Source organism: Miniopterus natalensis, chromosome 15, assembly GCF_054644295.1.
Source record: "Miniopterus natalensis isolate mMinNat1 chromosome 15, mMinNat1.hap1, whole genome shotgun sequence".
In the NCBI taxonomy this organism is placed as follows: Eukaryota; Metazoa; Chordata; class Mammalia; order Chiroptera; family Miniopteridae; genus Miniopterus; species Miniopterus natalensis.
Genome location: NC_142095.1, coordinates 20,531,563 through 20,545,559, shown reverse-complemented (window position 1 = coordinate 20,545,559; position 13,997 = coordinate 20,531,563). Strand labels below are relative to the sequence as shown.

Below are 13,997 nucleotides of genomic sequence, written 5' to 3'. Positions count from 1 at the left end.
TGCTCCTTTGTTCTTTTTTAATTACCTGATAAATAGGATTGTAAAAAGTCAAATCATAGAAAAATATGTACACTAAATTCTGAAGTCCTGAGTCACCGCGCCCCACGCCCTCACCTAGGATGGAATTCTGTATAAAGAGCTCGCTAGGCATCCTAGACATTTTACAGAGTGTTAGTCCTGTACACATGGACAGGTATGTGTCCATACATTTTCATTTTTATTCTTTTAACACTCCAAACAATGTACTTCACCGTATCTCTGTGATGGACATTTAGATTGTTCCCAGTTTGGGGCTATTACAAACAATATTGCAGCAGACACACTTGTTCATGTAATGTTTGTGTTGTAGTCCTGTAGACTTTCTAGAAGTATCATTTCTGGATCAAAAATTGACTATTATTTTCAAATTACCCTATAAAATGCCTAATCGATTTATATTCAGATAGAATATGAAAGTACTCATTTCCCTACCTTCTGGCAACTAGAAAGTCTAAGTTCATAAACTGTTTTTCCTAATCTGTTGGGTGAAAAGATGATTTAAAAAAATTAATTTCCTGATTTCTCCCTGGCATGTTTTTCCCCAAAGCGCTTTAGCCATTTCTCTTTTTTCTTTTGAGAATGGTGTGTTTGTGCATTTTTATGTCCACTTTGATGTCTGGCTGATTTGTAACTCTCTATAAAATAGAATGAATGCTAATCCTTTGTTATGCGTGTTGCAAATATTTTTTTCCCATTCTGTTACTTGTCACTGAGTTCTGTTTGTTCTAACTTATACCAGAGTTTAAATTTATATGTAATCAATTATGCCCATCTTTTCCCATAGCTTTTGGATATATTTTCTTTTGATATTTTTACAGGCCTTTTATCCCTCTGGGGATTTATTTTTGTGCTTGATGGGGAATAGGGATCTGGCTTTTTCCATATGGCTCTGCAGTTGCCCGACACCATTTATCAAATACTCTACACTTTCCCCAGTGGTTTGAAATGCCTCCCTTATCACATACTAAATTCCCACCTACTAGTGGATTTCCCCCCTTAGGCTCTCTACTCTGTTCCATAGTTCTCATTTGTTGCGGCTCTGATATCACATGGTTTTAATTACTCTAGCTTTTTAGTATATTCTATATCCCCCACCCCAACCACACACTTTTTTTTTCATTTCCAGATTATTTAAACACAAACAGATCTTCCGCACAGTGATATAACCGCACTTTCACAGAGAAAGTTAGAAAGGAAAAGTGATAGAAAATAGTTACTCTGGGATAATCTGAATTCATTGGTGGTCTAGATTTTGGTTGGAATATTACCATCAATTGAAGATTACAGCATTACTTGGCACTTGACAAGAACTTTGTTTTATCGCATTAAATTATTCCCAACAGTTATGCGCAGTAGGCAGGGTGAGTGCTGCCCCATTTTACCAGTAAGGGAGCTGAGACAGAGTGGCTAGATGCCTCACGGACCTCCCGACTGGTCTCCTTCCCTCCCGGACGATTTTCCTTTCCACAGACTCAGCCTCGGGCTTGTTCCCAAACCCTCCCCATCACTGAAGAGGTGGGCTTGCCTCCCTTCTTTTTTTCAATCCTCACCCGAGGATATTTTTTTCCATTGCTTTTCGGAGAGAGTGGAAGGGAAGGAAAGAGAAACATCAATGTGAAAGAGACACATCAATTGGTTGCCTCCCTCATGTGCCCCGACCAGAGCTGGGGATCGAACCTGCAACCGAGGTATGTGCCTCCGGGACCCTTCGGTCCGCAGGCCGACACTCTGACCACTGAGCCAAACCGGCCAGGGCTTTCTGTTGTCTTTTTAAAGAGAGATTCAGTTAACCGAACATCCCATCGCCAGAGCATTCCAGTTAGAAGGTTTTTAAAATCCAATGAGGCCTCTCTGTTCTCAGAGACTGCAGGAGCCTAGAGAGGAGAGAGACAAAGAATGAGACAGTCTGCGTGTGTGATGGGAAGAGCTCGGTGCTGGGGCTCAAGAGACCGAAGTCATCCCTGTTCTACAGCTTGCTTCCTGCATGACTCAGTCCATCTCTCCCTCTAACCGCCTTTCCTGGCCTGTCCAGTGGGTAGGACTGTGCAATTTAAAATCTCTTTTAGTTTCTCCAACAATTTCATGATGGAAAAACGGGCCTTAGAGATCAAGGGGAGCTGAGGTTGACCATTCTCATGAGAGATGACTAAGAAGTGTCTCAACTGTCTTCAAACATTCGATTAATTGTTGTAGTGACTGTTGTTTGCATCTCCAACACTGACACAGTATGAAGAAATGGCCTTGAACTGAAGCAAGGGAAAAGTTAGGTTTGATGTAAAGGACTTTTGGACTATGCTTCTGATTAAATCCTGGAGTTGGGGCCCAAGAGAAATGGTGGATACACCATTAATAAGGAAAAAACCTGACAACATTTGCCTCTGGGGCCTTCAGGTGGGCTGGACTGAAACAGGTCGGCTGAATTGATAGCTCCCAGCCTCATGAAAAGGAGGAGTTTTTAGACAGTTATTAGGGATTTTATGGGTCCAGAAACTGGAGAGTTTGTTGGTTGGCTGGTTGTCCTTCTTCCAGAGATGATTTTCTTGTTATTTTCATTAAAGAATCAACAAGATATGAGGTACCCAGGCCTGAAGGTTCACAAACACAGAGGTCTGTTATAGGAAGCATTTTAACGGTTACCCTGATAAATTTCTTATCAGCATTAAGCCTTTATATTATTTAGAGGCAGAAGAAAAATCCAGACCCACACTGAACTTAATGACTAGTGAGTAGCACATTTGAATATGAGTATAAATTTTACTGCATTAATTATAGGGTGAAAAACTTTTTTCTTCTATCACCAGTCAACCCCAATAGGATCTGTGTTTTTAAACCATCTTTGGAGTGAATGAATCCCTTTAGCTCGTTTTTGTGACAGGGTCCCCACAGTTGACAGCCATAGCTGCGATGGCCAGCATCACCATTAAAAATTGCTTTGAGGGCAGACCTGGGTTCTGTTCCTCAGACCCAAGACAGGTGGTTTCCTTTGTATAACCACAGGCCTTTCCCCTGGCATCTCCCCACCAGCTGCTTGTTTCCCAACAACTCCCTCCAAAAATTAAAGACATAGTTCTTTGAGTCTTAAGGATGGTTTCAGTGATTTTGTAAAATAATGTTGAATCATCATTCAAGTCCTGAAAAATAATCCATGAGACTTGTTCTAGAAAAGTTCCAAACATTGGTGGTATCAGTGGAGCATATATTACTCTGAGGAAACGCCTTTGATAAGGACAGTACTCACTTGTTTCTGGTATGGCTGATGGATTCACTCACTCTCTAATCAACTGTAAAATTCAGTCAATATTTGCTCCTGAATGACTATCAAATCTGTCCCCTTCTCTCCCTCTCCGCCGAGGTGCAAACCACCAGCACTCCCACCTGGGCTGAAGCCCTGGCTGCCTAACTTGCACCTCTGCGCCCTCCGTGGGCCCCTACACACCAACTTTCTCCTTCAGCAACGGAGGTCTTCTACAAAATACTTATCTTAGGTCATTTCCCTGTTCGAAACTAATCAATGGCCTCCCATTACTTTTACCAGGAGGACTAGAATCCTTACCATGGTCCACAGGCCCTGCTGCATCTGGCCCCGTCCATCTCTACCTGCTCCCTGCTGCTTTGCCCCTCCCGACACACACGCTCTGCAAAGCGGCCCACATGGGCGTCTTCCAGGTCCTCGGACATTACACACTTCTTTCTTCTCACCACCAGCACTAACATAGCTTTTCCTGTATACTAGCCATTCTTTAAGCATCTTATATATATAACTCATTTAATTCTCACAACTATTCTCCCCATTTCACAGGTGAGGCAACTGAGGCACAGAAGGGATAAGCAACTTGCCCAAAGCCACCCGGTGAGCAGTGGAGCCTGGATTCTAGCTGGGAGGCCGGCTCTGCAGTCTGTGCGCCCAGCTGCTAGGCACACTGCCTCCCTGCGGCCCGCCCACCTGGTGCCCATCTCTCAGGGCTCAGCCCACCTCTGGCTCCCTCCACAGCGCCTCCGGTAAGCAGCTTACACCTCCCTGTTCTGTGCCTTCACGCATCCTGCACTTCTCCACAGCTCTTATCACAGTGTAACTGCTGGGGCAACAAGTCAGTGTCTTTTTTTAAGCTCCAAAGGAGCCAGGATTGGGTCTGTCTCTTCATTGCTGTCTTCCCAGCACCCAGCACAGTGGTGCAGGCATTAAAAACTAATATCTGTTGCCTTTTTCTGCCACGTGAGGAGACAGCGAGGAAATGGCCATCTATGAAACAGGAAGCAGGTTCTCACCAGACACAGAGTTTGCCAGTGCCTTGATCTTGGGCTTCCTAGAGACATAAACATTTGTTGTTAAAAAAAAAAATTAAAAGTATGTATCTATACAGTGGATGGTCCAATCCCTGTACGCGGCCTGGCTGCCTCTGCTAGAGGGAGATGCCCCCACCCCACTGTCCTGCAGGGGCTGGGGAGCAGGCACCTGCCAGGTCCAGAGCGCCAGCTGTCTGTGCCCAGAGTGAGCTTTCTTAGCCTGGCTACAGAAATGATCATTATCAGCAGGAACCTGTGATGAACATTGCTTTGCTTCCTTCTCTGGCGACAGCCACCTCAGAAATCCCAGCCAAAGGTTTGTCAGGTCTTGCACTTAGAGCTAAAGTTCACATGCTTCCTTGTTCCAAACTCCAGGAGCCAGGTACCGGAAACCCAGGCCCTCCTGGGAAGCTGCATCAGGCTTTTGGCAGGTCACCGAGCGGGCAGAGCGCTCAGGGCCAGGGGCACACCCTGCGCTGCTCACGCAGTCGGCTCCCAGCGCTCTCAGGAGGGCTGCTGGAAACGGGGCCTGCTGAAATAAGTGGGGAGCCGGCGCTGAGCTGCCTCCAGGCAAGGACTGTTACTTATAAACCACTAATAGATTTTATAAACATTACAGTATGTCTATTAATCAGGATGAGATATGCTATCCTGTCCCCTGTCCCCCTCTCACCAACCCTTCCAGAGCTTCATCTTTAGTCCCAGCTGCTACTCTCGGCCTGTACAGGGCTGGGAACCCCAGCAGCACAGAGCCAGGCTCTGCTGCTCCCTGCAGTCCCAAATGTGTTCCATGTCTGATGAATTTGGGGTCAACATATTCCTACTAATAAGCACTGCACATCATCTGAGAGCTATTCTTGAAAGAAGGTTTGTGGTTTAGAAAAGGCCATAATTAATCTGTTTAGAGTTCTGATAAAACGTGCTTCATAAGAAATGAATTAGAATGTCTCTTAACATTTTGTTTCCTTCTTCTTGAAGCTGGTCCCATCACACATAATTCCAGTGAAGTGTGATCAGTTGGGAGCTTTAAAAAAATTGAGGCAAGGATTGTTACTTATAAACCACTAATAGATTTTATGAACATTACAGAATGTCTGTTAATCAGGATGGGATATGCTCTGCTTCAGTAATAGGTAAACCTCAAAATTCCAGTGGCTTAGCACAGTGAAGGTTTACTTATCCCGCATGCCACTGTCCATCCTGAACTATGCCAAGGGTGCTGGAGATGAAGAGAGGGCTGGAGTTCCATGGGGTATCCTTTTTCAAATGTTTTTTTAAATTGATTTCTGAGAGAGAAAGGGAGAGGGAGAGTTAGAAACATCAATGATGAGAGAGTCATCTATTGCCTGCCTCCTGCATGCCCCCTACTGGGGATCCAGCTGGCAACTCAGGCATGTTCTCTGACCGGGAAATGAATGGTGACCTCATGGTTCATGGGTTGACGCTAAACCACTGAGCTATACCAGCTGGGCTCATGGTATTTTTACAGGTCAGGCTCAGAACTGGCTTGCATCACCTATGCTCATGTCCCATGGGCCAGAACCCAGTCACATGGCCCTAAACTATAAGAGGGGCCCGGCAGGACAGGAGCCCATGGGTATTGGGTGAGCACTGACCTTCTTCTCTGACCCTATTTATTACCTATCGGCATTATGATTAACTGCTACCCAGAGAATGCTTTCCACGGACCAAGCTCTTTACCACACCTTATTAATTCTCACAAAAATCCGATGAGGTGGGTGTCATTAGCCCCATTTCACACATGAGGAGACCGGTGCTTGCAGGTGTGAAGAAATGAACTTGAGGTGACATGTGTAGGTTGTGTGTGGCGAGCATTAGAACCAGCTCTGTCTGACCCCAAAGCCTGGCTGGGCTTTTCCGCTGAATGAGCCCGATACAGAACAGCCTTCCCGCTTCATTAACACAGGTGTCCGCAGGCTCTCCACACCTCACTACTTTGACCCTGTGGCCATGTGCACTGGAGAGCAATACAGCTGCATTTCTTGAAGCAGATGTGATAAGAATTCCTCCCACTCCCCCCGCTGCCCTGTGAGTGATGCTAACCTCCACCCGCTGTCCTCTCCTAAACTTCTGAAGAGGAAGGTCCTGAAAACACTTCCTAGCAAAAGGCTTCAAATTCAGCTCGTTTCATAGGAACATCTCTTTTCCTGGTAGGTTTTATCTCCCATCCCCCTAGAAACCTCCTTCCACAGACAAACGGCTGGGCCTAAGAGCTACCAAAACCCCGCCACAGCAGTCTCTGTTCCCTCCTTGAGGCTGGCCTTGGCCTCTCTGAATCTTGGGGCCTTGAACAACCTGGAATGCCCCGTCGGGCTGCCAAATGGTGGCAGCAAGGCTGATCAGAGTCACTTAGGCTCCCACTTCAGTCACCTGACCACCCCTGTAGAACTTCCTGTTCCTTCAAGACCCTCTGTGACACCTGCAGCCCCCAAAACTAACCGCTGCGTGCACAAGCCTCCTCTTTCAAACACTACATACAAGTCTTTGCAACTTTTACTAGTCCCTGGGGCCTTGTCAGTGCCACCGATGACCTGCACAACTGACACCGATCACAGGAAAGTACAATTTCCTTCAGGAGTTTGCAATGCACTTGCAATGCCCATACAGGGTGTTGGGACTGGGTGTTAGGGGCCTGGTTATTTACCTTGCCTAGGAAGTGTTGCATTTCCCAAGGAACAAGCTCTGACTCGATTCATAGCAGCCCTGTGGCCAGTCTCACATTTGGCTGCACCTTAGAATCTGTGTGTCAGGGGAAGGTTTAGGAGTCGCGAGGCCCAGCCCAGAGCAGCTACTCCAAGTCTGGGGTGAGGCCCAGGGATTGGGTTTTTAAAGCTCCCCCAGTGGTCCTAAGGTGCTGCCAATTTGAGAACCACCTGCGGTAGATTGGTGTTTTGCCAGGTATCAGCAGGGGTGGGTGTGAAGTGAGGGGAAAAACAAGACCTTTAGGAATGATTTGTTACTCTGGTTCTAGGGCCCAACTTCCTGAGGAATTCAAATTAGCTACAGTCATCTTTAATTTTTCCCCATGACACATTTAGCCAACATAAATGTCATTTATTGAAAAACATACCCAACGCTGAGTGGAGTAAGGCCATCCGTCCGCCTGGGGGAAGCAGCCTGGGATCATGTGCTTTTCAAAGTTGTGAAAGACGAGTCGTTTTTGTCCCAGGCTGCTGCTCACTAGCATAGTTTTTAAAAAGCTGCGATCCTCTAAGATATGGGCAAAGAGATAATGTTTTTATTAAATCAAGATGCCGTGTAGATATTCCTGAGTATAATTATGGAAAACGTCTTTTGAACATATGGAAAACGTTCTCTTTGGACAGAGCCTTCAACCCTTCTAGGTGAGCTCTGGGGGTGGGGTGGGGGGAGTCAGCTTCCGCATCAATAGGAAAACGGCTCTGCAATGTAGCTGTACAAGGAGCTTCAATTCTGCTCTATACAAATGTATTACAAATGTGTTTTATTTTAGCAAACTTGCAAAGAAGGAAAAAACTCGCCTCATTAAATAATTCACTTAAAACATGCTTAGAAACTGGTGCGGGGCTATTTGTTTGTTTTCCAAAGGTATTTGTCTCCATCACCCTGGGCAGTAGGAGGTGGCTCTGCCCTAACTTACCTGGTGGCCCCTGAATCCCACTTCCTGCCTTCTTTCTACAAATGACCAGAAAGCAATGTGTTCAGCCACCTCCTTTGTTTCCCACAGGGGCTTCCTTTTCTCTAAGCTCATCACGCTACTGGGAGTTAGTCACAGGAAAGGTAGGTGAGGGGTGTGGGATTGAGTCCTTGGGACATCAGGCCAGGACTTTTTCGTTGTAACACAATAAATACTCAGTAGTCACAGTGCTCTAACTCATAGATGATTTATTGCTTTAAGTAACTAAACAAGAAAGAGATAGGCTGTTGTTTTGGTCAAGACACCAGTCGCATCTACTTAAAGCCTTAACCATACTTTCTGGACAATATAAACACGTGAGAGCATACATAGGAAACAACTTGGCCAATGATACACAGATTAAAGTAGCACATGAAGGGGGCAGCCAATCTGTCGGGCTGCCCTGAAATGACAGAAAGAACATGAGTTCACACGATGTGCTGAATACAAAACCTTTAAAAAATTTTTTGGCATTAATACTAACACAGAATACTTTCTTGGACACTCTGCACAAGCAGGTGCACACACAGAATTACCTTTTCATTTCCAGATTACCAGCATCTACGGGAACACTTTGAGGAAAGCCAGGAGGTGGAGCACCTCCCCTCCCCTAATGTCCTTTTCTTTGCCAAAGCAGCAGGGGCCTGGGCTTTAGGTGAAGAGCAGCTGACAGGGTTCCAGGGGTTGTTACAGTCACCAGGGAGCTGCAGAGGACAGGAGAGGATGGACACCACCCGGCAGGGTGTGGGAATGAACAACACACAGCCCTAAATGCTCCCTGGAGGCCCTGGGGGCGGACACAGGCACTGGACGGTCCAGACCCTCCCGCTAAGGAGTGGTAGAGCCAGGGCTGGGCCTTCGGCCCTGAGGTTTAGAAGAAATGACCTGACCTCTTGCATTCTAACATTGGGGCATTATGACATGTTTCAAACGGATGTGCATAAACCAACACTGTCAGGAAGCCAGCCCTTGGAGGGCCTGGGCGAGCTCACAAGGAGAGGTCAAGTCAAGCCAAAGGGTAACACAGGACACCAGGGCCAACCAGCCCTGACCCGGCTGCTGGCGCTGTGCCTGGGGTTGGCCAACTCGTCCCGCTGCAGCACCGACTGCTGAGACTCAGTTGTCTTCTGTCTCTGCAGCCACTTCCTCAGCACCTCCCTCCCTGGCATCCTCCCCAGGATCCGAGGGCCCCTCGCAGCCCCCGGCCGGGGCCCCACAGCGGCCCGCAGGCCCATTCTGCACGGCCCCGGCCTCCACGCGGAGCCGGCCGTCGGGACACAGCTGTTCCATGGCGAACTCTTGGACGGGGAGCTTGGCCTCCTCCGCGGCTCCTTCCTCCTGCTGCCGGCTCGGCACACAGTTTCCCACGTCTCCGGCCTTGGAAAACTGGTCCTCTAGGTTCTTGTCGTTTTCTTCTGCCTGTCGCTTGTCCCTGGAGCCGAGTTTACCTTTGGATTTCCTCGTCTGCCTGCTGTGCATGTCTTCTCGGGAGAATCGCCACTGAAACTGAACACGGGAGAGGATGTTAATAAATAAATGCCGTCTGAGAGGACCCCGGGCCACCTGAGCCCGCCTGCGTTCACACCCATGTCATTTCTCTGCAGCAAGAAACACAATTCCCAGCGTCCCTGGGGCAGGGCCAACTACAGTCGCAGCCCGAAACACATCACGCCCGCCACTAGAGCCTGCTCGATGCTGTCCACGGCGTGTACTTCAGAGGTGGATTTCAGGGTGTTGTGGGGGCTGCGGGGTACTTCTTTCCGCTGGCCCCAAACCAAAGGCCTGGAAAAGTGGGCCTTGAAATCCTACCGTTTGAACCAGCAGGATGGGGAGGGGACGTGAGGCTTGCCCTTCCTAAGGGTCAGCGCTCTGAGTGGGCTGCGGATTACCAAGCACTGGGCTGGCAGCCCCTTACCTGAGCAGGAGGCACAGAACGTGGGGCGCCTGGGCCCCCCTTGCAGGACTGGCAGGCTTACTGCCCCAGCTGCCCAGCTGCGGGGACTGCTGTCTGCTAGCAACACCCACCGCCTCACTGAAGGTCACACTCCCTTCCTGGGGCGACCTGCAACCAAGGGCTGGTCCAGGCAGGGTATAATGGCCCATCCCTCCTTGTCACAACTAGGGGCCCCTCTAAAAGGCCATCCCAGCTCCAGAGCCGCCTGCAGGGTGGGCTGGCCGAGGCCACAGCTGAGGCAGCACGACAGCTGTCTCCAGCCCGCTCCGAGCCCGCCTTCCCCGTGGGTGTTCCTGAGGGCACGCCCCTTGAAAGCCTTGCTCTGTCCTCAGGTGGGTTTGTGGTGGCATCACTGAGTCCCCGTGCTGCCTGGGCCCGGGATCCCACCACAGCTGTCCCCAGCACTGCAGCCAGGTACCCAGGGGCTCTGACTCGAGTGCGCCCTCTTCCTCCTCTTCTCCTTTGTGGGACATTCTCATGAAGCAGGGGAGTAGCAGTGGCCGAAACTCAGGGTCTGTATAGTCTAAAAGCTAACTGTTCTGAGTTGCAAAGGCAGGTCGCCTGCAGAATACCTGCCTAGGAAAGAACAAACACATACCAAGGTGCCTACTGTGTGTCTCACACAGTGACAGGGTTTCCCATTTCCCTGAATCCCCAAAGCAATACTCTCAATAGGCATTGTTAGAGCCATTTTATAGGTGAGCCCGTAGAGGTTCAGAGAGGTTAAGTAACTTGCCTAAAGTCACACAGCTAGAAAGTAGCAGAGCTAGAATTCAAACACAGCTGCTTCTGGCTCCACACTGCCCTCCCAGCCTCCGTTCTGGGTGGGTGAAAGGCTTTAGGCTCTTGCCCTAGAGCGAAGGGAGGAGGCAACACACCTTTGTTGCCCTCCTAGGTTGGGATGGCTCAGCCCAATGTAGAAGAGTCTCAACTTTCAGACTTTACCATGTTCAGATGCATCTGCTCGATCAGGCACTTGACTCATTAAGCCAGGTGGTCAGCTAATGGAAGTCCAGATTTATGGCCATTAAAGATTCTTTGGTTCGGTTTATTAAAAACAGATATCTACACTGAAGGCTCCCTGACAGGTCCATTTTTAAAAAAATCAATAATGATAAAATTTGGATGGAGGTCCACGGGTAAGGCTGGAAAGGGGCCTAAATCATTCAATTAAGACGCTGGCTCTCAGACTGGAGTGGGCATCAGAATCACTGGAGGGCTCCTGCAACCAGATCACCCACCCCACGTGACTCCATGGGCCTGGGGAGGGGAGGGAGACTTTGCATTTCTAACAAGCTCCCAGCTGAGGCTGATACTGCTGGTCTAGGGTCCATAATCTAAGAACCAACAAGCTAAGCACCTGGGCAGAGTTTAGCTGTCGGAGAAACAGCTGTGAAAGAAACTCCCCCAGGCCTCCCCCAGTCTCCAAGCCTCTGCCAGCCCCCAGGCCTCTGCGAGCCCCAGGTCTCCCCCAGCCCCCAGCCTCCCAGGCCTCCCCCAGCTCCCAGCCCTGCTATCCATGGAAGGGCTTCCTCTGTCTCCCTCCCGTCCACCTGTTCACCTTCACACCTGGCTCCCTTCACCACCCGGGCTTCTCTTCCTCCTCTAAGCTGGGGACAGTCACAGTCTCTAACAAACAACAAAAACTGCTCTAGATTTCAAGGCTCAAAAAGATGGTATCTCAGAAAGCAAGAAGAGGAGAGGCAGGGGTGTGGCAGCCCCAGGGACAGTGACCACTTCTGGGGCTGCGGCCCTGAGGGCAGGTCGGTAACATCCACACTTAAAGGCAGGCAGTGCAGCCTGGGGGATGTTTCCATATCTTGAGCAGAACCAGGGAGTCTCTGAACTCGACACTCAGCTGCTAGTTGGACAGGCTGTGTATGTGGATGCCGGCCTTCCCAAACTGGGTGTCTGTGGCCCTTGGGTGTGTCGGTGGTGCCTAAACTAGGAAAGATTCCAAACAGCTGTCCATGTCAGAAATAACTGCAGGAAAGAAAAAAATCCACTTTACAGCAGCGTGTGTCCAGAGCTCCGTGTCAGCAGGGGCTAATGGATTTAATTCACACATTTTAACAACTGTCTGTTATCTGCCTCAGCTTCAGCTAGGCTAGCCAGAAAGAAGGCTTCTCCGGAGTCGTGGAGACCACCCATCACCTTCGAAGGAGCTTCATATCTGCCTTGAAAGCCACACTCGCACAAAGAGGTTTCTTTCAAATGCTGAAAAGTCTTGATTAGACCATTCTGTCCACTTTGCTGATTAAAACAGGGCTAAATACACTTCGTCCTCGGTGTGTCAATCTTGGGATTTCTTTTCTTAAATTTCAATGCTGGACATGATAGGCATGTCCGGGGCTCAGAATTTTGATTACTGATTCACTAATTCAACAAATATTTGTTGAGTACCCAAAAGCCAGGTATCGGGCACACAATAGTCAGAGAAAAAGGTCTGTGCTCTCGTGGACCGAATCTGCCAGGAGAGGAAAAACGAATGAGCACAACTAGCGAGTTCTGGAAGAGAAGACCGTGGGTAGCACGTTCCCAGGGCAGCACACCATCCTGAGAAATCCAAAGGGGGAGAGAGCCCTAGGCAGAGGGAACAGCCGAAGCAACGGCCCTGAGGCGGGAGACGCACAAAGAACATGCAGGGCCACACAGCTGGAGTGCAGAACAGAGACGCTGATCACACAGGGCCTTGGGGACCCCATTACAGATTCTCATCCTATCTTACTTAACACAAAGCTTTAGAACCGTTTAAAGCAGTGGGGTGACATGGTTTAATTGGCTGTTTCGAAAGATCACTTTGGCCCTGAGTAGAGAACATTTGAAGGGAGGCCTGTCATCAGGAGACTGGAGTAGCGGAGGCAAGTGAGGGTGAAGGGAAGTGGAGGATTCTGGAGATTCTAGGACCTAAAAGAGACACGTCTTAAGGCCTGACCGGATGGGGGGAGGAGATGGGGAGGGCCAAGGGTGACCCGCAGGCTGGCCGCTGCCTCTGGGTTGGTGGTGGTCCCTTCCTCTAGGTAAGGGGAGGTGGCACGGGGAGGGGAGGGGCAAAGTCCCGAGATGCTCTGGGATTGTTGAGCATCGAAGGGATAGGTGAGCCGGGCCTCAGGGGAGCAGCGAGGGCAGATGTGAGAGTCATGACACAGAGGTGGGGAGAGATTTTCTCACTCTGAGGATGAAAGAGACTTACCTCTAAGGGTGAGGTAAGAGAGTGAGAGAAGCAGGGCTGGTCTGACCCCTGAGGGACCTGGTGGGGAACCAGGAGCCAAGGGAAAAAGGTGCTTCGAGAGGTAGAGGGCAGCCGACAGCGTCGGTGCCGTGAGGACTAGGAGGGGTTACCAGAAGTCATGGGGGCCCACAGACCTCGTGGGAGCAGAATGCCCACCTGAGTCAGCTGAGGAGCGAATGACAGGGACAGGAAGATGGAGACAGAGGTGTGCTGGGAAGTCCCCTCTCTGGGACTCCACTAGCGAGGTGATCTCTCTGGGTTACACCGAGAACAAATGCTCAGCACCAGCCGATCTTTGGGATGAGTGGGGGATAAAGAAATACTTAAAGGAGAAAGAACTGACCTGTATTTGTATAGCTGACTGGGGCTGGGAGTTTCTACTGACCAGAAAATAAAAGGCTCCCACCCTCCTGGATTCCCCCTGGGAAAGTCACTCTACCTTCTTACACCCGCCTTAAAACTCGACCTCTAAAATCTCCCCACCCGCTCAGGGTTCCACTGGCCGCCCCCCGAGATGCACCAAAATCAAACCACTGTCTTTGCTTTGGGAGCCGCCAGCACCACAACCAGGAGAGCGGCTGGGAAAAGGCAGCCCCCCCGCCCTCTCTGAAAGTTGGAGGCGGGTATCTTTTGGTGGCTAACGGAGACCTCGCCTGCGTCGTTGTTGAATGTCACTCTGTGAATGGGCACAGTCCCCCGGAGCCTATGGCTAAGCCACCGCTGAAAGCAGCCACGGCTGATCCATCTTCTAGCTGGCGGCTGACTGCTCCTGGTGGTTAATGGTGGATTTGGCAGTTGCCTTCTGGTTCTCT

General features: G+C 49.6%; 1 protein-coding gene across 1 annotated transcript in view; it reads right to left on the bottom strand.

Moving 5' to 3' along the window:
* Positions 1 to 8,120: 8,120 nt before the first annotated feature.
* Positions 8,121 to 13,997, bottom strand: part of RFTN1 (raftlin, lipid raft linker 1) — a 167,549-nt gene continuing 161,672 nt past the window's right edge. The window contains exon 10 of the mRNA XM_016209276.2: positions 8,121 to 9,505. Coding sequence (XP_016064762.2) covers positions 9,116 to 9,505 — 390 coding nt within the window. The 3' untranslated portion in view covers positions 8,121 to 9,115. The remainder of the gene's footprint in view (positions 9,506 to 13,997) is intronic.